At 37.9% G+C, this 27,351-nt stretch overlaps 1 protein-coding gene across 22 annotated transcripts in view; it reads right to left on the reverse strand.

Annotated features, from left to right (window-relative positions):
* GPHN (gephyrin) overlaps positions 1–27,351 on the reverse strand; it is a 297,276-nt gene that overhangs the window by 179,766 nt on the left and 90,159 nt on the right. For all 22 annotated transcript variants that reach the window (XM_027708552.1, XM_027708654.1, XM_027708583.1 and 19 more), the window contains one exon: positions 27,077–27,155. In XM_027708552.1, coding sequence (XP_027564353.1) covers positions 27,077–27,155 — 79 coding nt within the window. The remainder of the gene's footprint in view (positions 1–27,076; positions 27,156–27,351) is intronic.

Genomic DNA, 27,351 nt, shown 5'->3' on the forward strand with positions numbered 1-27,351 from the left:
AACAAATGAAGTCAATTTTCTAAAAATAGCTTGTAGCCAGTTTGGCTGCTGTCATCTGCTGAAGTACTCCAATGCCACTTTAATTAACATTAATCTTTCTTCAGATAGATCACTGTCTAAACAATATCAATTTGTCACTAAACCTCCCAGTGAAACTCTCCTTCATCTTTTAATGGAAGCAAAACTCAAAATCCTCCACTTGACATTTTTTTTCCAGATCCATCTCACAAATATATTTCTTATCTGCATCAGGATATTCTACCTTTTGACTGAATTATAAACCAAGCAGATTATTCAAGAGAGACTGTTCTTAGGAGCAGATCAAATGACTAGAAGCCAGAGTGGCTATTTCTAAGGGCGTGTTCATTTTATCACAGGCTACTGAATGAATACTTGCTACAATATTTCTCCTGCCAGTGCAAACTGACCAAATCAGCATTTTTAGCCAATTCAACTGGACTAGATTAATGCTGACTGCTGTGACATCAACAAATCAACTCGCCTTGGATCCTCACACACAGCCAAAACTTCACAAAATATTCCAGGGAAAGAGGTAGGAGGACGGCATTTGAAAGCAACTTTATTCTCTACTACCTGAAAGAGCATACATTAAAAGCAGACACAGACCTACGATAATTGATAACTAGTTTCTACTGACCTTTGAGAAATTGTTAAAGCACCCTGAGGGAGGCAATAAGAAGGCGTTCTATTTTGGGTACCCTTCCTACACAACAGAACACTGGCAGCTAGAGCAAGCTGGGCTGCAGCTCCTATTGCCAGCAAGGAACTGTGCAAAACAGCTTGCAAAGTGGATCCCGACAACCGTCTCACTCAGTGTAGAATTATGTGATGAAGATCCACCTCATTTTTTTTTCTTTTTGGAGTTGCTTTTGGAGGCTGGGTTTTTTTTTATAATTTTTTAAATGGATTCTATAATTAGATGCTTGAAAACTTACTTCCCTTCCTGCCCCCATCCCCCATTAATCTTAGGCTAATTTCAACATGCTGTACTCAAAAACTTCACAGAAATCAAATTATTGCAGACATGCCCTCTGTCAGTTCTGTCAGTTCATGTATGTCATGAACAACAGCTCTGAGATTAAGACATCAAACTTACAGGACTCTTCCTCACTGTGTCTCAAAGATTTTGTGCACACACAAAACAACGAAGGAGGAGGATTAACGCAATGTTTTAAGATTAACCCTACCTTCTTACTGTTTTAAGAGTCACAAGTATACCACATCTTTCACTGTCTTCTGCCTTTTTTTTTTAATCAACCAAAGCAACAAACTACATGAAAACATTATTTTTAAGGAGGAAAACCATGTTATTTTTCTCTTTCACTCCTCAGAGTTTATTTGGGGTTTTTTGTTTGGTTGGTTTTGGTTTGTTTGGGTTTTTTTAATTTTACTACAGGAAAAGCAAGAACAAATCAGAAGAGGATAATTTTTCAGACACCTCCAGCAAGAAAATACTATCACCTCAACAATCTGTTATTTGAAAAGACCACAACATGGGTATTTGTTCTCAATATATGTCAGAAATTCAGGATGCGGTCACATGAAGGTCACTTGGCAATCACATGACCAGGAGCCACTCTCCCCTTCTAGCAGAATAAATCTGACTTGATTTAATTTTGGGGAGGAAAGTTGGAACAGTTATGACATAAAGAATATGAACTTAAAATACACACCTCTGTATAGCTATCAAACATGAGTTCGGAGCTTTGCATAGTTTTCTAGGGGGTATCTTTGGTTTAACTCAGTGCATGGGACACACCTATGTATGACAGTTTGGGGTATCACCACTGCCAGCCAAAACAGAACTCTCTCCCCTCTTGAAAATGTTTATCAGTTTGCTTACTGCCTAATAAAGACACAGAAGGGGAGCAGGGAAGGCACCATCCCCAAGAATTTTTGGGCTTGCAGGCACTGGTACCCAAAAGAAACAAAATGGATGAAGAGGACACTGAAAACACATGGACTTTTCAGTGGCGCAATTTTTTATTTTTTTTTTTTAATCTCAGTATGGGGAGGAGCTCTCTGTGCAAAATTAGGAGGAATGCTGAACTTTCATGAGAAGCAAAAACTCCTTAAGTTTTGATTGCCATTAAACAAATTAATTAATAATTGCTCAAAAGTCCTATCATTAATGCTTGTATGCTTCATGGCAAGGGTTTGAAGCATGCAAACAGCAAACATTTAAATATTTTTTAATAAAAAGAAATTAAATATAAACAATATGGATATTTATAACTTCAGCTTTTTTTACGGATTTTAGCATTTAACTGCTAAATAAATACTTCGTTATTTGTAATAGACTAGTTCTACCAGATTATAACAGAGAGGGGCACTGCAACTGAAATGAGCTGAGAATAAAGTACTGAAGACTAATTCTGCACTCCGAATTTTCATTACAGATTAAAAATTTTATTTCTAATTAAAACTGACTTATAAAGTCTTCCCAAATGCCAGCAGAATCTGAAAATGCTCTTGCCATGTGGACCAACAGCAAAAAAAAGCCCACTTCCATGCGGGATGCATGCATGTTTATAGCGCAGTGGAATGATTGTACTATGCTCCATCTGATTGGTAATCTAAATATGGAAATCATACATTAAATCAAACAGACAGAAATGTCAGCTAGATTTAAGTAAAAATGTGTTCAGTGACTTTGAAAGTTCCCACCGGGGCATCAGATGCTTGACCAGCCAGCTCATTAAACAACATAAGCAAGATTGGAAATTTCCTGAGAGAAGAAATATGCAGAAGCAGACAAAAACCATTATCACAAAACCAGTAAAAGTCTCACCATTTAGACAAAGATATATATATTTAATATCCATGTTGGGATTTAGTTGGTAGACTGAAGACTTTAAAACACTGTATGAAAAGTATTTATAGTAAGTGCCAAGGCAATAATAAATGTTGATCTTACTTTGTCCTATAGGAAATACCATAGTAGGGCAAAGTATGTATTTGCATTTTTTCCAGCAAGTACATACCTAGGAGAGATACAGAGCATTTGCATATATATTGCTAGCAATTGCCTGTCAAAAAATCCTCACCTACCTCAACTGAAAGCAGAATTTTGGGGTGCTAAAGAGTGACCTTTTCCCTACCTTGGAAGGCATTGCAAATTAAAGGATTTAGGCAATATGATAAGGATTGCAATGATCCGCCTGGAAACGAGAGATTTCACTGGTAAATTACCATAGCAGCTTGTAGAAACCTATACAGGCAGATACAGCTATTTTTGCTGACACTCCTATCATTTCAGTTGAGCTTTATTTGCTTCTACCCAAATGTAAAAGAGAGACCATCTGAATCAAATATTAAGAAAAAGAAGATTCCTCCTAGGAGAATAAGTTGACCCAGAACTAGTACAAATGATAAAGCTAAATCTTGTATAAATTAACACTGTCTACTACCCTACAGACTTATCCAATAAGAAATGGATTTTAAAAGTATGGCACTTCCCCATGAACCCTTCAGTTTTTTACCATGTATGTTTCTCACATCCCACTACAATACCATAATTTTCTTTTCAATAACTTCAGTGTATATTTGCTCTTCCATTTTAAGATGCTCGAGCACGTGCACATTCTTGTGAAGCATGCTTAGACACACAAAGTCCATGTGCCAGCTTATGCCAAGGTTAAAAAATATTATGTGTTTATTTTAAGACAGGAAGTTTTGACCAAGATACGTAAAATCAGAAGATGGAATATCAGCAACACAGTAACACCTATGTTGGAGAACAGGCTGGAATGAATTGCAGACCACAGGTTGAAAAGACCAACCATAGTATTTTCTATGATTAGGCAAAAAGACATTCAGAAAAAAATCTTCATTCCAAAAAATACCAATAAGATCTAACAGCGAGAGCAGGATTACTCAAACTAGGGAATAATAAACTTTGGAGAATATGTGGGAATGGTCTGATCACTCCAGATTCTAGAACAAATTTGTTCTTTTCAATTTAAATCACAGGGCTTATGGAGGACCATCAGAAGTTTTAAATAACATTTTGAAAAAAAAATAAAATCCTACAATACTGATATTACAAGAATGATAGAGGAGTCTCAGAGACAAACAGCATCCAGAAAGGCTACCACACTAGTTCATACAATTCTGCACCTTCTGAAGGCTCTAATGACTTGTTTTTCTCCACCACATTCCAGAGAGATGTAAAGTATGAATACAATCCAATATACAATTAATGACAGTCTTGTTATGTCTATATTTCTCCAGACAGTAAATTTCAGAGTCAGAATTTGCTGGTTTTCTTTTTCCTTTGTACTTTAGTGTCTATGCATATATATACATATATTGCCCTGTGTGGCCTAAATAGGTAAATTAAATTGTGTTTAAAATAGTGATCTGACTCAAATGGGGTTTTCTTACTGTATGCTATGTGCTGGGGAATATGAAACGGAAAAAGAAAAATCTGTTTAGCTACAGAATGGAGTCATAGGAATAAAACAACTCCACGTTTGATCTCTCTCTCTTCATACCTAGAAGGAACTTCCTATAGACAAATAGTATTTCTGATGATACTGCAAGTAAGATTTTATTCCATGTCTCAGATAATTATCTCTACTCCAGATAATTCACGGTTACTTGTAAAGTTGTCATCATCCATACTTTACACTTGCTTGTAAAATACATCTACAGGATTCAAAATCAAGATATTGAAAAACACTTCATTGTTTTTCATATATTATTAGCTATATGGGTTTTTTAGAATTAATTATTGTTTTCTGTAGTTGTCACTCCCTTTTTTCTCTGCATATGATCATTTAAATGTCAACAAAAAAGTTTCTAGGTGAATTTAAAAACTACTGAACTTCTGATGTATTGTCACTATCACAACACATTACATCCTGACTCATTATTCAAATACAGGGTAGGCTGGAGACATGTGGATCTCAAACAACTTAAAAGGTCTTTGATTAAGTGTATTTATGAATTTTGTTCCATTCAGGTTTTAAAAATAATTATTACTTTTAATTTCTAAATAGCTTGCACAAACATAATCCATTGGCAAAATTTAACTATTAACTTCTCCTTACTTGCATCATTAATTCACCTTGTAACTCACTATCAGCTATGTTCTCTTTCCATCTATTCTGTATAATGTCCTCTTAGAAGCAAAAATAATAGATAGAACAATCCCTTCTGTTTCCATTTTCTGAAACCCTTCCCCTTTTTATTTCTCCCCCTGTAAGTATGACATGTAGGAAGAGTAACCCACCTCATGGTAACCGAAGACTTCTTTTTTTTTAAAATATGACTGCACAAGGCTGCTGAATACACTACAGTACTTATTATAATCCTTTGGGCAACAGTGACCACAACATGCCCCATAACTTCAAAATGCCTCCAGTAATCCCTGAGTTGAAGAACTCAGTAATCCCTGAGTTAAGAAGAGATTCAATCCCTTCCTCAGTTTCTGCTTCAGCACAGGAGTGAAAACAGGTAAGGTGAATCCTGGAGTTTACATTTCTGTAAAATAACTTCCTTGAGTGCTGTCATGTATATTCCATGTCAGTGAGCCCAAGTCAATTTCCCTAGATAAATATAGCAAAAGTGACAGGAGGGCATCTTGTCCAAAGCAGAAATTTAGTCTAGAAGTCTCTGCCACTTACAAATGTATTTGGAAATTATAACCTCACAGAAGTGGGGGTTTTTTTTAATTAAATAGTAGAGATCTTTCATTTTTCAGTATGCCTGTGTTGGTCTCCATTGTCTCACAATCAATCAATTTCATATATCTGGAGAACAGTCCTGAAAAATGTTCAACCTACAATCCCACCAGCAAATAAAGATAACTTAGAAGTGTTTCTAGGCATCTGAAACAGACACTATGTAGATTATAATCATAGATTCACATTGTAAAAGATTAACCACTATAGATTTTGCTTACACTGTACACCCAGAACCACCTTATACTAATTAAAGGGCTAAACTCCTGACTATGAACAGACATATGACTAAGGTGACCAACACTAACATTGCCAATACTTCTGAAGTACTTCCTGAGCCATGGTGCAGAAAGGAAATCAAAGATGGTTAGGGCAAGTCTATCTGCAAACTGTTAGTGAGGACAGTACAGCATATGCATGACACTGATATCCAAAAAAATATGAGATTTGTGTACAGAGATACCAGGGCTTTATGAATAAAACACTGTAAGAAACTGCCATTTTCTTGCCAAATCACAACTTACTGTTTTACTCCAAACAAGCACTTATTATTATGTAACCTGCCTTTTCCATCCAAGACTGGCACCCTCACCCTTTACACAGTAACAGTAACAACCACAAAAAGCTAGTTATAAGAGCGAAGAAATAATCCCAACCTGTACTGAAAAGAGTTTAAGTGGCACCTAAACTAAGGAACTGAGCTAAACTGCAGCATTACATTAAGAAGGAACATTTAAAGAACCGGAAGGATCAGAATTTAAAGAACTAATAGAAAAACCATGTAGATAATGTGAGTAGAATACATTTTAGGACCTTAACTTCTGGTTAAACTGCAAGATCATATTTTGCTAACAATGCCACAAGATAATTGCTTTACAAGGTTTTGCTTTATTTTGGAATTGCATTTGTGATCAAAGAGCTTAGAGGCAGGTGGATAGTGCCATCAGGTCAAGCAATGAAAGAACAAAAGCCCTATCCTGAGAAGTACTGAGGTTCAGTACAAATCCAAAAACCATTAAACTAATACACATATCTCTTTCATTTAAAATGTAAAAACTGGATATAGAAAGCAAGTGGACTAAAGACCATTTATAAATTACGAGAAAACTCTAGATTTTGTATCTTATATTTCCCCTCCAACCCCTCCAACAGAATATCATGGGTAGATTTTACTAGATTATTTTAACATAAACTCTGTTGTCAACTATATTTTCATCCAAAACATGTCAGGACAAATAGTGGTGCTATCCCTCCACAACAACAGTCAATGCTTTAGCTCCGATTTCCTCCAGCCATATCACCTGACTTTAAAAGCTCATTGATGCATAACATTACCCTAGATAAGTGTCAAGATACATTTCATAGCTGCAGTGCCTCTATACTTTAAGCTGCTAAGAAGGCATGTGCAGTGGGTTGACCCTGGCTGTATGCCAGGTACCCACTAAAGCCACTCTATCGCTCCCCTCTGCAATTGGACAGGGGAGAGAAAATATAATGTAGGGCTCATGGATTGAGATAAGGTCCAAGAGAGAGATCATTCACCAGATACCATCATGGGCGAAACAGACTCGAAATGGGGATATAAACGGAATTTATCACTAACAAAATCAGAGCAGGATAATGAGAAGTAAAAGAAATCTTAAAAATGTCTTCTCCCACCCCTCCTTCCTTACCAAGCTCTACCTCCTCTCCCCCAGCAGCTCAGGGAGACAGGGAACATGGGTTAGTCAGTTCTTCACAGGTTGATTCTGCCACTGCTCAGAGAGAGGAGTCCTTCCTCCGCTCCAGTGTGGGGCCCTCACAGGAGACAGTCCTCCATGAACTTCTCCAATATGAGTCCATCCCCCAGGCAACAGTTCTCCATGAACTGCTGCAACGTGGGTCACTTTTCCATGGGGTGCAGTCCTTCAGGCACAGGCTGCTCCAGCGTGCGTCCCCCACAGGGCCACAAGTCCTTACCAGGAAACCTGCTCCACTGCGGGCTCCTCTCTCCATGGGTCAGCAGGTCCCTGACAGGACCCTGCTCCAGCACAGGCCTCCCACAGGGTCACAGCCTCCTTTGGGCATCCACCTGCTCTGGCATAGGTCTCCTCCAGGGGTTGCAGGTGGATCTCTGTGCCCTCGTGGTCCTCTGTGGGCTGCAGGGGCACAGCTGCCTCACCATGGTCTGCACCACGGGCTGCAGGGGAACCTCAGCTCTGGCACCTGGAGCACCTCCTGTCCTTCCTTCTCCACTGACCTTCGTGTCTGCAGAGCTGTTTATATGTTCTAACTCTGCTCTTCTCTGGCTGCAATTTTCATCTCTGCAATAACTATTTTTTTCTTCTTAAATATGTTATCACAGAGGCATTACTATCATTCCTAATTGGCTCAGCCTCGGCCAGCAGTGGGTCCAGCCTGGAACCAGTTGGCATTGGCTCTGTCGGACATGGGGAAACTTGTGGTAACTACTCGCAGAAGTCACCCCTGTAGCTCCCCCGCTACAGCATGCTTCTCCAAATTCAGTAGTGTTCTTCAAACCTGATTACCAGTGCACATTTACTTGTCTCCATAAATCAGACAATAATTATAGTAAATGGCTTTTTAAAAAAAGGAGAGTTCTCATGCTCTAAAGTTTAGATTACAGATGTTTTAGTATGAAGAACAGAATATCCTCTTTCATCTTACTTAAGGAAAAATAAACATTCAGTAGAAGCATCTCCCCACTGATTCAACTTTTCAAGTATCTTATATGATAACTTGTCCAAAACCTACTTGTAGTGAATTCAAAACCATTTGTAATGAAGAAATAAAATGTGGTAGAATCCTTTTACAAATGAAAGTCAAAGTTGAGTATCTGATACACACAAATGTTCATTCCAAGGTTTTCTTTCTGTCTCATTTATTGATTAGCTCACAGTTCAGCTGATCTTTACTCCACAGTGGGCAAATCTTTACAGTGGAGCATAGTGACTCCACTTCTGCCATATATGCCACTAAGACATAAAACTCTGAATTTCACATTGAGTTTACACTAATACATTAATATTGTAGATTTATTGACCTTTCTACTTTTGCCTCAGCTCTGTTTCATCCTCAGAACTACACTGATACGTGCATGAACACAAACGCAGAATAAAGGTTTTCTAGTCCTCCCCATTCCCCCCCCCCAGTCTTTCCCCCTTCTAAAATTAGCTGAGTAAGTAGCTATAATATAAAAATACTTTAGGGAGCTTGCATATTATTGGAGAGTTCTGTTTTACAGAACAGTTCAATCATGACACAGTTTTGCATTAAATTGCCTTGAAGAAAGTACAAGGCACTAGAAGTCTTCTCATTTTAAAATAAATTTAAATGATAACCCTAACTCTGAACAATCGCTAGTGACAGATACTTGAATGACGCACCATAATGCAAGCTAGCTGCTTGTTTCTTAAAATGTTTACTACCACTTCTGCCAGAATTCTCAGAGCTTTTATTAACAACTGAACTATTAAACATAGCAGATGAAGGAAACAAAAAAACCCAAAACCTTGAGTCTGTCTATCTGTTATTTTCAGGGAGCTATACCAGCATCCCACATGAGATCACAGCCAACACTGTACCACAGTTAGAGTGGCACTGAGCCACAACTAATAAACCATGCTGAGAGGGAAAGCATGTTGGCTTGTACTCAGCAATGTGCTGCAGACATCTATATTATAACCAGCCAGCTAAGAGTCCAGAGTACTTGCTTGTTCTTATTTGTCAAAAGCTATTAACAAGGCAATATGTAAATGATATTAATTATCTGAATATAAAATGTATTAAATATGTAGCATTTTATAACAGTGTAATTAGAAACAGTGTGCTGTTCCATGAGAATGATTTAAGTGAACAACTGTTAGTAGCAAATATGGCTCATTTATACCAGTTTATACCATCTATACCAGTTTCATATAAAACTTGGTTAAGAGCTACTTGACAAATGTTCAGTGAATCTTTTTCACCTAAACATGTAATTCAATTAAAATCAAAAAGTTGTGCATCGTAACATTCCATCAAAGTTCCTCACTGAAAGGCTTTATGAACACTTTGACCTGAAATCAAGTTTTATGTTTTTTGGTTTTGCCAGTTTAATTTTGTGTTCAACATTTCACTGATTTCAATCATTACTGGCCAAGTACAAAATATTTATTGCTTAGTTCATCTGCTTTCCTCTTCCTCATGAACTTAAGGGCTTGCTTGTGTTTTCTTGGTATTTTTAGCCGCACTTGATCACACTGGCATATTAAATTTAACACTTAAGTTATTCATTCAGTATTTCTCCCTTAATCCACACCCCTCAACCCACTCCACTATTAGACTTTTATATTAATAGCAGTTGTAAAGGAAAAAAATTGCCTTATTCCTTGACATAACTTTCCTTTCACAAACTAATCAACAGTATCGGTCAAAGTTTTATTTTCTGCTGCTTGAAAACATGAACTATAGCTGTGAAACTGAGTGTTTAGGAAGGCTCTCGATTATTACATTCTGGTCAGAATGACTAATTTTTAGTATTTTCCCCAAGACCAGTCTGTCTGCGCAGCACAAAACCCTTTAAACATAATCTTCCTTTTCTCAATGCTGAGGAACATACATATACATATGACCCTTTCTTCCAGTGGTTGTGAGATTTTCCTCCTGTAGCTAGCTACTGCAGGAGATGGCTTATTTTATCCCATAAGATTGTTACAAAAGCACTCTCAAAAGAAGGAAAAGAGGCTGACCCACTGCTGAGCTGAACACAGGAATAACACACACTAATGATCAATAACTTCAGTTAGTATTTTCTTCTATGTGCTTTACTTCCATGAAGTAGCTGTAAAATCTGAATAGTGCAGATATATATGAATGCATTATTTAATCATTCATTCCTGTTCTAGTATAATAGAATATCAAAAGATTTTCTGATAAAGTCTTTCCTCAAGAGCAGCTTTTGCTGAGAGAGAAAGGGCACATACCAGCATAGAGTCCAACTCTGCTGAAGGAAGGCACATCACTTCTGGAAGCACTCAAATGTGTACAAACCTCCTTGTCATAAAGCTGTCAGTAGTTTGATCTTTCCCATTACTCAGTATTCCTTAAAAATGTCTTAAGAAATACACATTGCTTTGTAACACTGTAATTGCAGGAAACTACAGATGCCTACTTCCTTGTACATATACTTACAGTCACAGTTCTTGTCCAAATACGTTGTTTCCAAACTTGCCCTTAGTGAGCCTGATTAATGATTACCAGCATTTCATCAATCTCTTCTTTCTTCTTCAGTGATAATTCTGACATAAGACTTCTGTAAACTGGCTGAATAGTATTACAGAGGGCAGGGTAACACAAAAGCTTGCTATTAGGGTAGTTAATAATCTGGGAATGAGACCCCTGGTGGCCTAGTGGTTAGCGTGCAGGACTTTCACTGCTGCGACCACGGGTTCAAATCCCGGTCTCCTGGCCTGATGGAGGTCGTTAGCCCTGTGTGGCCATCCATCTATGAGAAGGACACTCTAAACAAACCTACGTCCTGAGGACCTCACTGCCATTGTCCAAGCTTGCTTGGCCCCGGCAGATGAACCTTAGGATTAAAGGGTGGGCTCAGTTCAGCGCAGGCTGTGTCTCACCTAAAAAATCCATTGCGCAGGCTGGAAAGGTAAAAGACCTTTCCCCAAATCTTCGTTCGCGAAGATGGGCCATTAATCTGGGAATCTAAGTTCTGTTAAAACTATTCAGCTTGTGTTCTGTCTTGTGCAGAAGAACAGAAATAGTACAAAGAAACCACCACTTCACATGCCAAAGCAGCACCAAAAATTCCTGGTCTTGAGAAAGCTCTGTATATATAGACCACTGCCTCAAATGAAGAGGAACACTGAGGCAGAGAAAGACAGAAAGAAAAGATGTGAAAAATAAAGATCCCTCTGATAAAATAAGGAACTCCATTAATGAGGATGGGCAGCTCTCATCTGTCTGTTTTTTCACATAACTTGAGGTTTTCAACAGAGACAGTTCTAACTCATCTGAAGTTAAAGAGTCAAAAAGTTCTAACTCATCTGAAGTTAAAAATGGAAGTACAAATCAGTTCTTTGTAGGGGAATGAAAGTGATAGCAATCTTCAGCTAAGATGCCACTGAAACAAATTTTAAGAAAAGTCATTGCTGCATTAGAGAAATAAAAAGAAAAAAAACATTTCAAAGTACTGCTAGCTTGCTAGCTTTGTCACAGATTACTGCTGTCCCTTCACAGTAAGTCAGTGTATTAAGCTATGCAAAAATATCCATGTAATATAAGAATACTATCTGACTTTTAAAAATAGCTTGTGTATATACATGCTGCAGTCATCTCACTTTTGACATAATGTTTGCTTCCTCATTTACATAATGAAAATAATAGTACCAAATCAAAGATGATAAAACCAGTGGCTGACAAAAAGGGGTTTCAATCCAAAGACAACTGAACTTATATTAGAGGTCTTGAGCACAGTAAGCATTCACAAGCTCTAAAAAAAACATAAGCAAACCCTGTTGTTTAGCACAAACAATAAACTGGCTAAAGATATTAAAAGGCTGGGGAGTGTGAGAGTTACAGTGCTGGCTGGAGCATGTGCAGGAGAAGACAGAACAGGAGGAATTCCTAAAGGAAGATGAAGAAAAAAACTCATCCTCCTAAATGTAGAATTCACTGCTATTACTAGGATTTCTGAACAAAACCTTGAGCTGATAATGTCTTTTTCTACTAGATTAAGAAAAACTTGGGGGTGTTTTTGTTTCACATATATATCTTCAAAATGTTCTGCTCAGCCATGCAGACAGAAGCAAACACACTTCTCACCGTGTCTGAGACACTAGCAAAAAGGGGAGTTTTCTCAGTTTTAACTTCTTTAAAACACACTTCTCAAAATTCTTTCACAATATAAAACTGAATTATTTGCATAAATGCAAAATATTAGAGTTAAAAATATAAAATTGTTCTGAAATCTCGAAATCTTTACTAGTTCATCTATTACTAAGGCCTATATAAGCACTAGCAAATAATGAAATACTCCATCTATTTGAACATAAAAATTACCTTTAATTCTTACTCAGCTTTTGGTCACAAATTCACTCCTTGAGGATATATTTTTAAGGTTGTTAGCTTTAAAAACATGAACCAATCTGTCATGCACAAGAGTACTGCTTCATCCCCCCACACACAGAATGGCCCTTGAGAAGCTATCTGCCTAAGGGTTATGGCAAGCAGCATTCCTTCTTAATCCAGGAAGAAGTAGTAAAAAAAAAATTAAAATTAACCATATTTCCTTGCATTTTTCTGGCAAATTCCTGTTTTCATAAGGGATGCAATGCTAAAAGATTCTGAAAAAATGCATTTTAAAGTAAATTGCACCCAAAGAATACTGACTGACTACAGTACAGTTAACTTTCTTATAAACCTACAATACTTCATTGTAACTATACTTATGTCCGTTTTGAAAGTAAAGATTCTGAGAACCATTTAGATGGATTTTGGGTAAAGGTATTTATTGTAGGTTGGTGGAAGGCAAATTTTACAATTGCTTATACACACAAAACCAAGATGATCCACCAGTAGATAGGGAGGACTGGATGAGCATCATCCCACAAGGGATGAACATTTTTTGCTTTTTGTTGCTTATTCTGTGTAAAAATGGACCTCAGAATTTTAATGTTTCAAGATTATTGAAAACTCAAATACCTTTTTCTTTTTTTACTGGTTCTCACTCTGCAACAGAAACCTGAAATACTACAGGATGACACTCCTGAAGCCTCTGATTTTCCCCTGAAATTCATGCAGGTTTAGATGAAGACGAGGTTCTAAACTGTATGGAAGTGTTATGATAAATTGATCAACACTTGTTCAAATCTTGTTGCCTAATTTTCACAGCATTGCAAATACTGTAGAGTAGGCACAATACAGAGTTTCCCGAACAAAATGCAGACAATATGGGTACAGTTAGAGCTCCAGGCACAAAAGACACAACAGCTGCTCATGGTACCATACACTGCTTCTCGGTCCTGAATCCAGTAGCCATTCCAGAACTACAGTGGTAAATATCTCGCAGTCATATTGTATTCTCTTTTATGTGAAAATGAAAACAAATTTACATATTAATGTATTTGCTGGATTATTCACAATCTATATAGTGAATGACTGTTAGAATGATGGAGTTTTTTATGTTAGTAGAAAAAAAAGAAAGAATCAATTAAAATTATCTTTACTTTCAAGCACATTTGCATCTTTTAGTGCACCTTTTGGAAAAACGGAACACAATAGACTAAAAATCACTACCTCGTAAGTTTGGGGTTTTTTTAATTACAGAAGCAAATTAAATATGTTTTTTTAAAATGGAGAAGACTACACATTCCAGTTTTGCATTCCCACAGTCCCCCCACAACCTACTCTGTTGTTGAACACTTACCATTGATCATTTCGACATACTATACTGAGCTATAGAGCACATTCGTTGTGCAGAATGCTTGCGACAATGAGAGAAAAATACTAAATGAAGGAGGGTTAAGGAAAAAAACGAGCTCTTAATGTGCATTTTTTAAATATGTGTTACAATCAAAATGACATTCCAGAGCAACCTGTTTTTTCTGAAACAATCACCTACCTAAAAATGACACCAATAACAAATTTAAAAAGGAAGAACTGTATTTCCAATAAAAATATGGACAAGATAAATTCTTGTATCTGAAATTAAATAACAAATAAAAATAAATTTCATTAGAGTAAAAATTTTTATTATAATACAATGAAGGGGATAAAACTGGAGGTAAGAAGAGAGATGCTGTAGCTAAAGAAAAAGCAAAAAGTTTTAACTAGAATTAGTAAAGGTATAAAGGGAAGCATTTACTGTTGTAGTAAAAGTGTGTTTCTGACATAACTATAGTGGAAAATCACATGAGGTAATTTTTGAACCCTTAATATCTCAGTTTGAACTTCAATGCTGTCATCATCCATAGAAAATATACTTAAGTCTTGGTTATGCTCTTGTGATGTTTATATGTTAGCATGGATAATTGGAAAAAGTGAAGAATCCACGGTAAAATTCAAATTACAGTGAAAGAAGATGAGAAAATTGTACATGAAAACAACACAAGAATTACTGTGGAATAACTACACTTCTGTCTTAAGCCACCATCTGTATAGATTTCTGCTGTACACTGCAAGAAAGTGATTATAAAAGTCTCCCAGAACAAATTATGACAGGACAATTCTAATAAAGAAAGCAAACTAGAATTTAAGTGCAGTGAGTAGGATTGCATAAAAGCATGAAAACATCTGTTTATAGCAATTTTCTGTATCTCAGTGTCAGAAGCATTCCTAAGAATGCAGCAAATGCTTCCTTTACACTTCTGTTCTATTACAATATTTCAGTAGCAGATTATCCAATTTCCCTGATAACTTAACCTATGCTGCAAATAAGTATACAAATTTCATAGAACTCTTCTCTTAATAAGGCACTCTTTCAAGTATTTATACCTTTGACAAAATGTAGCCTCTCCTACAAAGACAATCACATCCAGGACTCAGCTCACAAGTGATTTTCAGAGCATTTCAGAAGAGCATTTAGTAATCTTAATAGCGAGATTAGAGGAGAGGTGTTTTTTTAATGTGTAATAAATTATCCAAATCCATTTGTTGAGAGGCTTTTATCCCTCCAATACTGGGAGTTCCAAATTTAAGTTTAGCCATGTAGGGAAGCCCACTCTACTTTGAAGGACAAGTTAGTTCACTCAATGGAAAAGCTTTTTGAGTTTGTGGCTGCTCGACTACTTACGAAAGTACAATTTATAAAACAAGTGTATAAAAACTGCCATAACAGCTCAGTCTAAATGTGCACACAACTCAGTATGATTTTTCTGGTGCTAAGAAACAAATGCTTAGGGAATAAACAGATGACTTAGAACATGATTTGTTTCCTGTTACACACTTACTACCTCTTGCCATCCTCATTTCAGGAGCTTTGCTTACCTAGATCCTGCATGCAGATCATCAGCTTTAATGGCCTAGTAGGTCCATCACTCTAATTCCTTTTTTCGTATCTATCATTTATACTCCAGCTGCCATATGATGTTACACCAATTATGAAATATTCAGTTCTGTTACACTTGAACAAGTATGTATTGTTATTAATTTTAAACCTGCTGCTTGATTTTTTTCCTGTCACAATTGCTCATCTGTGAAAAAAACAGTGAATAACTGCCTCCAACCTTTTTCCCTAATGCTATTCATTCTGTATACCTCCACCATACCTTGTTTCTTGGTTAAAATGAAAAATTCTAGTCTATTTATTTTCCCTTTGTGTGGAAGCTGTTCCAAATCTCTGCTTAATATTATCATCCATACCATACCCCTATTAGAAGTTAATACAGAAGTCAAGATGTAAGCACATCTGAGGTTTATATAGTCATATAAAAAAGTCTTCTGTTTTATTCTTGATTTTTAGTAAGTCTTTATCTCATATTTTCTCTTCTGAATATGCAGAAACACACTTAACACACTGCTGAGCATTAAGAGAATCTTTTCAGAGAATTATCTGAACCACTGCAGGTTAAGCTAAGTTAAGCACTGGACCATCTCTCTCCTGTAGATACATATATTTTTCTTTCCAATATTTAAACGCTGTGAGAAGATAGCCCCTTTAAATACCCAGAAAAAGATTTAAATACAAACAGAAACAAAGACTAGAGTTAGAAAGAATGAGGTCAGGTGAAACGTCAGGGTAGTTGAGATTTGGATGATGCTTAGAGGTGGCAAAATGGGCCTAGAAGAGGTTGTTTGAGTTCTGGGAGACACAGATCCTCAGAGAGTGGAAAGCTGATGAAAATAACAAATGCAATGAAAACACCCCTTCAAAAAAGCCTGAAATTAGAAGATCAAGAAAGGTAAGATAAAGTCACCAAGGTATGACTAGAGAGTACTACTACAAGCTGCAGTGAATCTGGGTTGGATGAGAAGACAAAATGCAAAGCCAGAGAGATGTACAACATAATCCCTCAAGGAAGTCCCTAGCATTACACATTAAGATTTTAAAAATAATTTGGTCTGTGATTTTAAAAAATAGAACATTGACCAGGAAGCTGGGTATGCTATTAAATTCCAAAGCAAATGATGGGCTGTAAAATTATATTCAATCAAAAGAACACTTTATATTCTACTCAAATCTATTCTTATTAATTATTTGTGCAAATGATTACAGAAAAAAGTCTTCTGGTACTTAATTCTGAGACTGTGACAGTACTTGGTACATACTCAATTTTCATACTTCTTCTCTACAAGTCATTTTGGCCTGATCCTTAATATACTCAGACACACAGAAGGCTTGTCTATATTCCTTCCAAATGCAAAAGGAAAACCAGCACAACTGTAGTATTACTTACATGTGTACTATGTCTGGATGGGATGGAGTTGACTTTCTTCACAGCAGCTGGTATGTTAGAGTGTTTTGGATTTGTGATTGAACAGTGTTGACTACACACACCAATGTTTTAACTACGGCTGAACAGTGCTTGTATAGCATCAAGGCCTCTTCTTTCCCAGTTCTGCCACCCCAGCAATGGGGTATTAAGATAATGGGATTTAAAAAATTACAACTGGAAAAATAAAAAACTGGCATGAATTCCAAGTCACAAGCAGAGTGGACAATTTTAAAATAAAGGTATTAAACACACATAGAGACAACTTTTAATCAGTTTTGTGAAACTGCCTAGATATAAACTTGTTCAAGATTTCTGAACCTGTGTCCTATGTATTTTTTTTCAGACATCAGATAACAAATATAGTGAAACAGAGCAAAAAGAGCATAGCTTTTCTTTAGAACCTTTAAAAAATATTTTCTAAAGATTTCTAAAAATAACCAACTTTAACTCTGAAAATGAAGGATCTAGTAAATCTCCATAACCAGTGATGAAGTTTCTTATTTCAACAAACATCATATCCATTTACAGCTGCTAGTTCCAAAACAAGCCAGAAAAAACCAAACATTTCTTAAGAAAGCCCCTTAAGAGACTGTGTTTCACATGTACTAAATTTAAAACTTCATAACAACAAGGAGGATCCCTCATTACAGATTCCATAAGTACAGAAATTCCCTAAACACATTTAGATAGAGGTCTCTTGCTAACAAGCTTCCAGCAGTACATCCCTGCACCACAGAGAAGTACAAGAACTAATTCATAAACTAGTACTAGAACTGAAAAGCCAGATGGAACACCCAAGCTCATCTGCCATGCAAATGAACAACACTTTCCCCTCAGCAACACCTACCAGCCCAGACACAGCACTGGGGCTGCGCAGCCTCTGGTTCTAGAACAACTTTTTCAGTTGCTTGATTAGCTCAAAAATTTCTTAATTGCAAGGTACCACAGGGCATTGCAAGAGCAAAAGGAAGAAAACTCCTAAGAATTTGAAAGCTGTATGATGACAGAAGACATGATTGTTCTGACATGATTGTTGGTAGATAAAGCTGACATGGAGCTTTAAAGAGGTTACAAGAGACTGCTTTGGGCCAGGAGGTAAAAATTATTAGAGTTGAAAGTTACTAAGTGCTTAAGGAAGACATTTTCTTATGTTCTGCTTTGCCACTGTCTACTCGTAAGGGTTTGCTTCAGACAGAGGAGGTTGTTCCTATGAGTTTATGAGTCACTATGCCTAAACGGCCAAAGGACACATGCAATATTAGCAATTTTTGCTATAAACTGCCAAGGAATCTCGTACATTGAGAAAATTCTTTACTTGAAGTGCAAGTAACAGAGAAAACATTTAGGGACTTGTTTATATGATTGTAGATTAAAATTATTTGGCAAATGAAAAGGAGAACCACCTCTGTGATACATTTAATGTAGGTGGGTTGGACTATGGAGAAGCCAAGCAAGGAAACCGGCCTGAAAAGAAACCTTGGCCACTTAAGCATATTTTAATTGTCTTGAAGGGGGGGCAAAACCAATTTTTTCAGGCACATGCAAACTCTGCTTGCAGTTGAAGCAGATAAAGTTTGTTTCACTCAATCCCCCAGATCCATGAGAAACCATCAGGTTAGCATGAAGCCACTTCCACATATATCAACTTTGAGAAGTGCTTATTAGATTAGACTCATCATCATGAATTCCTTTAGGTAAGTGTCAGACCTTTGGAAGTTTGTCAGGTACAACTTTTTCATTAGATGCAATACTTAAAATAGGCAGCACTTCTGTAATGCTCAGCACTTCTGCGTAACAGAATACTCTGGGCTACCAGAGACAGTCCTCCAAAGATGATCTTTGGAGGACTAAAAAAGATCACCTGATAAAATCCTTTCATGCTTACAGATGAACTCAGGAGAAAGAGAAGCACAGAAGTATTTTTGTAAGCCAGGCGTATTAGGGAAAACACATGCTAACGGACAAACAACTGAGCATGCACTCCCACTAGAATGCTGCTGCAAAACAAGATAACAGCAGACACAATTACAGAAAAAATGTTTCCTCTCTATGCAGTATTACTGAGACTGGCAGTTAAATAAAAGAAAAAGGCTCGACATTCATATATTATAACAGGCACTATAAAACTAGAAAGGCTGCACAAAGAGAAGAGGGAAAGAACTGGTGTCATCACCATGTTGGATTTGTAACCTTTAGCGAGACAGTTACTGATTTTCAAACGATGAGCAAAACCCAGAAAGTATAAACTCCAATACTTCCAGTTATGCTAAAAAACTGATAGACAGGTTCCTCCATGTGAAGATAGAAACTGAAATTTTACATCCACAGACTTATTAGTGCGTTTATCAAGTCTTCAATCACAGAATGGGTCAGGTTGGAAGGGATCACAGTGGATCATCTTAAGAGCACATTGCACAGGATTGCATCCAAACAATTCTTGAATATCTCCAGTGAGGAAGACTCCACAACCTCTCTGGGCAATCTGATCCAGTGCTCAGTCACTCACACAGGAAAGAAGTTCTTCCTCATATTCAGGTAGAACTTCCTGTGCATCAGTTTCGGTCTGTTGCCTCTTATCCTATTGCTTGGCATCACCGAGAAGAGTTGGGGTCCATCCTCTTGACACCCTCCCTTCAGATACTTACAGACATTGATGAGGTCCCTTCTCAGTTGTCTCTTCTAAAAGCTGAATAGGTCCAGCTCGCTCACCCTTTCCTTGTAAGAGAGATGTTCCAGTGCCTTAAACATCTTTGTTGCCCTCCTCTGGACCTACTCCGGGAGCTCCATGTCTCTTTTGTATTGAGGAGCCCAGAACAGGACACAGCACTCCAGGTGAGGTCTCATCAGGGCTGAGTAGAGGGGCAGGGTCACCTCCTTGACCTGCTGGACATGCTCCCCTTGATGCATCCCAGGGTACCATTGGCCTTGGCTACAAGGACACACTTCTGGCTCATGGACAGCTTGTTGTCCACCAGCACCTCCAGGTCCTTCTCCACAGAGTTGCTTTCCAGCAATTTGGCCCTCAGCCTGTACTGGTGCCCAGGGTTATTCTTCCCCAGGTGCAGGACTCTGCACTTGTCTTTGTTGAATTTCAGACAGCTCTTCTCTGCCCATCTCTCTGACACAGGTCCTTCTGAAGGGCTGCACAGCACTCTGGGCTATTTGCCACTCCTCCCAGCTTTGTCATCAATGAACTTGCTGAGGAGGTATCTGCCCCTTCTTCCAAGTCACTGATGAATTAAGGTAAAGACTTCTGAGCCCAGTACTGAATCTTGGGGGACAACATTAATGACAGGCCTCCAACTAAACCCTGTGCCACTGAGATCTGTCGTTCAGCCAGTTCTCAATCCACCTCATTGTGCATTCATCCAGTCCAGACTTCCTGAATTTGCCTATAAGGATGTTGTGAAAGACAGTGTCGAAAGCCTTGCTGAAACTGAGGCAGATAATATCCACTGCTCTTCCTTCGTCCAACCAGGTAGTTGTTTCATCCTACAGTATAGCTTGTGTACTCAGTAAGCTAAAAAAAAAAATAAAAAAATCGGAGCTCCTCAAGAATTCCTTCATCTTCAGTCCTTAAGTAACAAATTCTAAAAGTGTCATGACTGTTTCCCAGAGAATTACCTAGCTGCTCCTTCTAAGGTTGTAAAACACAACATGGCAGTAATAAAGATGACTTCTGTCAGACTTCTATCTCCTGTCATGGACAAATGAAATTCAGAGTTAATCCATGCATTTCTAACACAGACCTATTAACATTTTGGTTGTCTCTGTAATACAATTACATGGAGGGCAAATAACATTTTCTTCTCACAACATTTACAGAAAAAAAGCTCTATTACACACTTATTAAAACAACTTCCTATTTCCTGTCAGAAGTTACCTGTGCCTTTAAGATTTATCTATTCCCTCATAACTGAAGTCAGTCTGAGGGAGACATGAAACACAGTTTAGATGTGACGTGATTTTGCCTAGAAAGAAGTTATTGAGAATCTCTCGGATATTAAGTTTATCTCGGCTCTGAAAATGTTTCCAAAACAAATGTGTATCAGTGATTATGTGCAGCTGCAGCTACTGAATTGCACAGAAAGATTAAAAGCATACTCCTTTCTGTCTAGACAAGTTATAAACTTTATGTCTATATACAGACTAGGGCTGAAAGGAACATCTTATGAAGTGATGCTAAGAACTAAAACTTAGGAATGTCTATACACAGAACTTCTGCTTGAAGTAGGTGGACATTTACCTAACCTTCTAATGATCTGACGGTTCACTCTTCACAGGTGTATTTAAATAACTTTTAAATAAAGTCAGTAGTAAAGAACCTAGAAGGAGTTTCAGGTGATAGTCATGTTGAATACTATCTAACCCATTTTTCTGCTGAGCACAGACTGGATATTGAGGGTGGAGACAGAACAAGAAAGAGGGTAGCATTCAGTCTGCTCACGAACAAGGGATCAGATGAACTGATCAATATTTTTATCCTTCCTTGAGCACCAGCTTAAGAAATTTTGCCTTGCTACAGAGCCTCAAAGATTTCCCAACGAAAGCACCTCAAGCTAGCATTTTAGCTCAGCTGCATATAGTCTGAACAACATCTGTGCCATGATCTAAGAACCAACCACTAGCCTAGTTCCTCCAATGACAATTCATGGAAAAACACCTATAGTCTTCTCATGGAGATCAATCTCCTCTGTAGAACGCAACATTTTTTTATATCTTTTATGTGTTACTGGAATGGTAGGCAGGGCTGAAGTTGGAGCTTCATCTAAACCAAATAATAGGATTTGAATATTCATAGCCACATTAAGTTACCTTTATAGGAATACAATAAACTCCACCTGGGTTTTGGTCATATTAATTACATGGATGCCAAACCAGAATGCATACACTTTCATAGAAGAAAAAGAAAGAAAGGAGAGAAAAAAAAAAGTTTGCCCTTTCAGCTCTCTTCACTTACATGATGAAACACTTAGACAGGATCCAATATGTAGACTGTAATCTGCAGAGCTCTCCCTGATATTCTTAGATACAGATTCTAGTTTCTTCACTACACTGACATTTAGAATTTTTTCAAACTACCCAATCAATCTTGTCTGCCATAAATTGAACCAATTCTTTCTCATCAGCCAAAAAGAACAAACCCCTTCATCTTTTATATACTGTAGACAACTCATACTTCCTCTCTTCTGCTGCTGTTTCCTAAATTAATTAACACCTGTCACACATTGCACTTTCTAACTGCCTTCTGCTCTTGCTGTTCTCTTACACACCTCTAGATCTCTAAGTTTTGTGTCCCAAACTGTACACTGTATGTAGCAGACACATCACTGGGCTCTGGGCAATCTGAGGTAATTGAAGACATCCCCGCTCACCGCAGGAGGGTTGGACCAAAGGAGCTTTAAAGGACCTTTCCCACCCAAACTATTCTATGATTAGCTGAAATGAATAAAGAACAGCACTTAACTCTCAAACCATCTTTACAGTTGAATCTCCAATCAACTTTTTGCAGAAATTAAATTTTTCTGTAATTAACCACAAAATGAAATTTAATTTTAAAGTTGCTGCATATTTCCTTCTCCCACAGTCTATAACCCCTTACTTCAGGTTTATTTGATATGCTTGGTGTTTTGTTTTTTTTTTCCCTTAAGCAGCATTTCCATTTTTATTGACAGAGTAAAACACATAAAAGTATAGATGATCAAACTTCTGATTTGAGCAGCAGAGCTTTTATTAGTAATGATGAGAGAACTGAAAGCAGATCAAGTTTACAGATAGCTCCATCTGGGAAATCAGCTGGGGAAAAAAGACTACTCTAACAATTAGGCATACTTGATATAAATCAGACACTAATCAAAAAACCAACAAAGCTATCTATTTTATAGAGTTTCATTTCAAAGTAAAGACACACTTTCAGCCCTCCAAAAAAAAGCCTTCTGCAATAACAAGAGAGAAGTTGTCTGTGACAGAGCCAAGAGTGGCAAACAATAAGGGAGAGAGCATTTTGCAGAGAAAGAATTAGAATTTTTTTATGTAAATCTAATGTTTGTATCTGATATTAGATTACAAAGAAAAGAGGCAGTTCACCTACAGTCAACATAAACAAGCACCAAAGAAATCCTAAACTTTAAATATTAAACTGGTAAGAGGATGAACCAAATGTTATTTTGCTATTTCAGGTATTATTACAGGCAACAATCTTCACAGAATCACAAAATATGCTGAGTTGGAAGGGACCCACAAGGATCATTGAATCCAACTCTTAGCTCTGCACAGGACCATCCCCAAGAGTCACACTATGTGCCTGAGTGTGCCATCCAAATGCTTCTTGAACTCTGTCAGGCTTGGTGTTCTGACCACTTCCCTGGGAAGCCTGTTCCACTGCCCAACCACCCTCTGTCTAATATCCAACCTAAACCTCCTGACACAGCTTCAGGCCATTTCCTCAGGTCCTGTCACTGGTCACCACAGAGAAGAGACCAGTGCCTGCCCCTCCTCTTCCCCTCACAAGGAAGTTGTAGACTGCAATGAGGCCTCCCCTCAGTCTCCTCTTCTCCAGAATGAACAGACCAAGTGACCTCAGCTGCTCCTCATATGGCTTCCCCTCAAGGCCCTTCACCATCTTTGTTTCCCTCCTTTGGACACTCTCTAACAGCTTAATATCTTCCTTATATTGTGGTGCCCAAAACTGCACACAATATTCAAGGTGAGGCCGCACCAGGGCAGAGCAGACCGGGACAGTCATCCCCCTTGACTGGCTGGGGATGCTTTGCCTGATGCCCCCCAGGACAGGGTTGGCTCTTCTGGCTGCCAGGGCGCTGCTGACTCATATTCAATTTGCCATCAACCAGAACCCCCAGGTGCCTTTCTGTGGCGCTGCTTTCCAGCAACTCATTCCTCAGTTTGTATGTATGTCCAGGGTAGCCCCATCCCAGGTGCAGAATCCAGAACTTTCCTGTTGTTGAACTGCAGGGCCTCCCTGCCTTCAAGGGAGTCAACAGCTCCTCTCAGTTTTGTGTCATCTGCAAACTTGCTTAGTATCCCTTCCAGTTCTGTGTCCAAGTCATTTATGAAGATGTTGAAGAGCACAGGGCCTAAGATGGAGCCCTGTGGAACCCCACTAGTGACAGGTCACCAATCTGACGTCACCCCATTCATTATTACCCTCTGTGATTGACCTGTGAGCCAATTGCTCACCCAGCTCACGATGTCTTTATCCAGCTGTGTGTTGGACATTTTGTCCAGAAGGATCCTGTGAGAGACAGTATTGAAAGCTTTACTGAAATTCAGAAAGATTACATCAACTGGCTTCCCTTGATCCACTAGGTGGGTTACCTTGTCATAAAAGGAAATCAGGTTGGATAAGGAGGACTTTCCTCTACTGAAGTCGTGCTGACTCTGACTGATGACTACGTTGTCTTGCAGGTGTTTTTCAATGCCTCCCAGAACAGTCTTCTTCATAACTTTACCAGACACTGGAGTGAGACTGACAGGCCTGTAGTTTCCAGGGTTCTCCTTCTTGCCCTTCTTGAAAATCAGGACATTTGCCAGCTTCCAGTCAGCTGGGACCTCTCCAGATTCCCAAGACTGCTCAAAAACCATCAACAGAGGTTTTGAGACGACATCAGCAGTTCTTTGAGGATTCTGAGATGAATCCCATCAGGCCCCAGAGATTTGTAAAAATCCAGCTGGAGCAACAGATCCTGCGCAATTTCAAGATCAACTGGGGGTTGATCATTCTCACAGTCCTGGTCCTCCAGCTCAGGGCAGAGAGACCCCCTTGGTCCGTCATCCATGTTGCAGACAGAGGCAAAGAAAGTGTTAAACACCTCTGCCTTGTCTCTGTCCCTGTTTGTGAGGTGACCATTCTCACCTTGTGAGGTGACCATCCTCACCCTGTAATGGGCTGATGGTATTTCTACACTGCCTATTGCCATTAATATATTTGCAAAAACTCTTTTTACTGTCCCCCACATTTCTGGCCGGCTTCAACTCCAGCTGAGCTTTGGCCACACGGATTTTCTCCCTACAGCAGCAAGCAGAACCTCTGCATTTTCATGTCAAGAAATACTCTCCAGATTTTAATTAAACTTTATTCTTACTTCAAAAAAGGTTAAAACATCTCTTTGGTTGGCACTCTCGTGCTTCATCCCCATGCTGTCCTTTGCATGACAAAGAATGAAGATCTCATGGGACTTCAACAGTCACCTACAAAAGGCTAGATTGTTTCTCCATTTTGGAGATTCACTCACACTATTACACATTTTGCAAGAACTCTTAAGACGCACTTGGTCATAAAACTGTAAGAATATCAATTTGGAAAGACAAACTCAAGCCTGTACATTCCTATCATTAGGCAGAAAAGAGACTTCTTGCACTATAATCTGTCATACAACAAAGTATCATAAGCAGTCCTTGAAACCTAAGAGATGTATTGAGACTTTATTCAGTTTTTCAAAGTGACAGAAATGGCTACATTGCAGTCATTTACGCTTGTTATGCTATAAGCAATAGAAATAAATTAATTTCTTTTGAATGTTACAATAATTTATTACAATATTCAACATGTAAGTTACAGTCAAGGAAGAAAACTAGATTTCATCACTTTCAGTAAACAGAAAGGAAAATGATCATTTCACAACAAAGACAATTCAACTTTTCTGAAAGTAAACTCCAGAGGTACAAACCCAAAACTATATGTAGCACACAAGCATACCTGCAGCTCCAAAAACTATACAATCCTGAACCCCCCCCAAACAAACAAACAAAAAAACAACCAACAAACAACAACAGAAATCTCACACTGCCAACAGACAAATTTTGGTTGACAATTAAGATCTTTGCACAACACTTATATAGTTATTGTTAAAAATTTACCTACTGCATTCATTCTGTGCATCTCGAGCAACAATTACACCTGCCCCTGTATCTCTATAATTTCAGATGTATAAATCATCAACTGCATATATTATGTCAAAATTTTCCAAGAATGCACGTATATATGCATGTCACTTACTTGTAGCAACGTGACAAAGCAAATTCTGTATCTACTTCATTACTAAAAATCCCCTGTAACTGAAAAAGATGTCAAATACACCCTATTTTTTTCACTACTTCTCAACCAACACCGAAAAATCTGCTCTGTCAGTATCAAGTCCCATCACATTAGAACCCACTGTGGAATGCAGCATCATTCATTTTAAAAACATGTGATTTTTTTCCTTCTTTCCCTTCCCTTATACCAAGTGGTACAGTCACACACTAGCAAGAGCATTTGCAGCTAGTACTGAAGTTAACTGAACAGAAAAAAAACACAACAAAAAAACCCAACCAAGCAAAAAATCAAGCAACAAAGAAGGTTTGATACAATGTCAAGTATGGCTCAGAGCTCACAAAATTGAATTTTATTTTAAAGAAAGATACAACACTGACAAAGACCAGCAGTCTTTCCATGAAGCAAAATTTAGATCATCTGCTCAGACACTTGAATCAAAACAGGTAGTAGAGGAAGAAGTAAATATGAGCTGTATGAAATCAGATAAAAAGAAAACAGATTCTACACATTAAGATAACTGACAATAACAGTTATCCAGTAACCTCCTAATTTATATGCAGTTCCTCCTTAAAAAATGAGGGGCAACAATATGCATACAAATCCTCCACAGAAATACCAGCATGCACCATCTGCTACCTCTGATGACTTTTTCACCCTTTACCATATGTGGTATCTGGATGTTAGTTCATAAACAGAATTACACTAAAAACAAGGTGGTATTAATAATATTTGCCTGTATTGAAGACTAACAACTTGGCAAGCATATTACCACTAAAGCACTATGTGTACTTCGTCATACTACTTCTTTATATAATTACAAAACTACTCACAAGGATATCAGGAAGAAGCTTTTCTTTGCTTAGCAATAAGAGCCAGATACTCACAAAGAAGGGTCTTGGACCAGATCTTTAAGGTTTATCCCACTACGATCCTCGGCAAGGTTCCTGAAGCAACTGTCACTCACTAAAAAAAATAGAAATAAAATTAAAACAAAAAAAACCTAAAAAAACAAGGAGAAAAAGAGGTAGAAATTTAAGAACGGAACACAGTTCTTCTGATTAACTAAAAATGCTTTTTGGTGTTGGGTGGAATTCTGAACATTCATATATAGAATCTGATTTTCACTGAGGTCTCACCAAATTCAAAGATAAATCAAATA

This window comes from Neopelma chrysocephalum, unplaced genomic scaffold, assembly GCF_003984885.1.
Source record: "Neopelma chrysocephalum unplaced genomic scaffold, ASM398488v2 Primary Assembly neopelma1_24, whole genome shotgun sequence".
In the NCBI taxonomy this organism is placed as follows: Eukaryota; Metazoa; Chordata; class Aves; order Passeriformes; family Pipridae; genus Neopelma; species Neopelma chrysocephalum.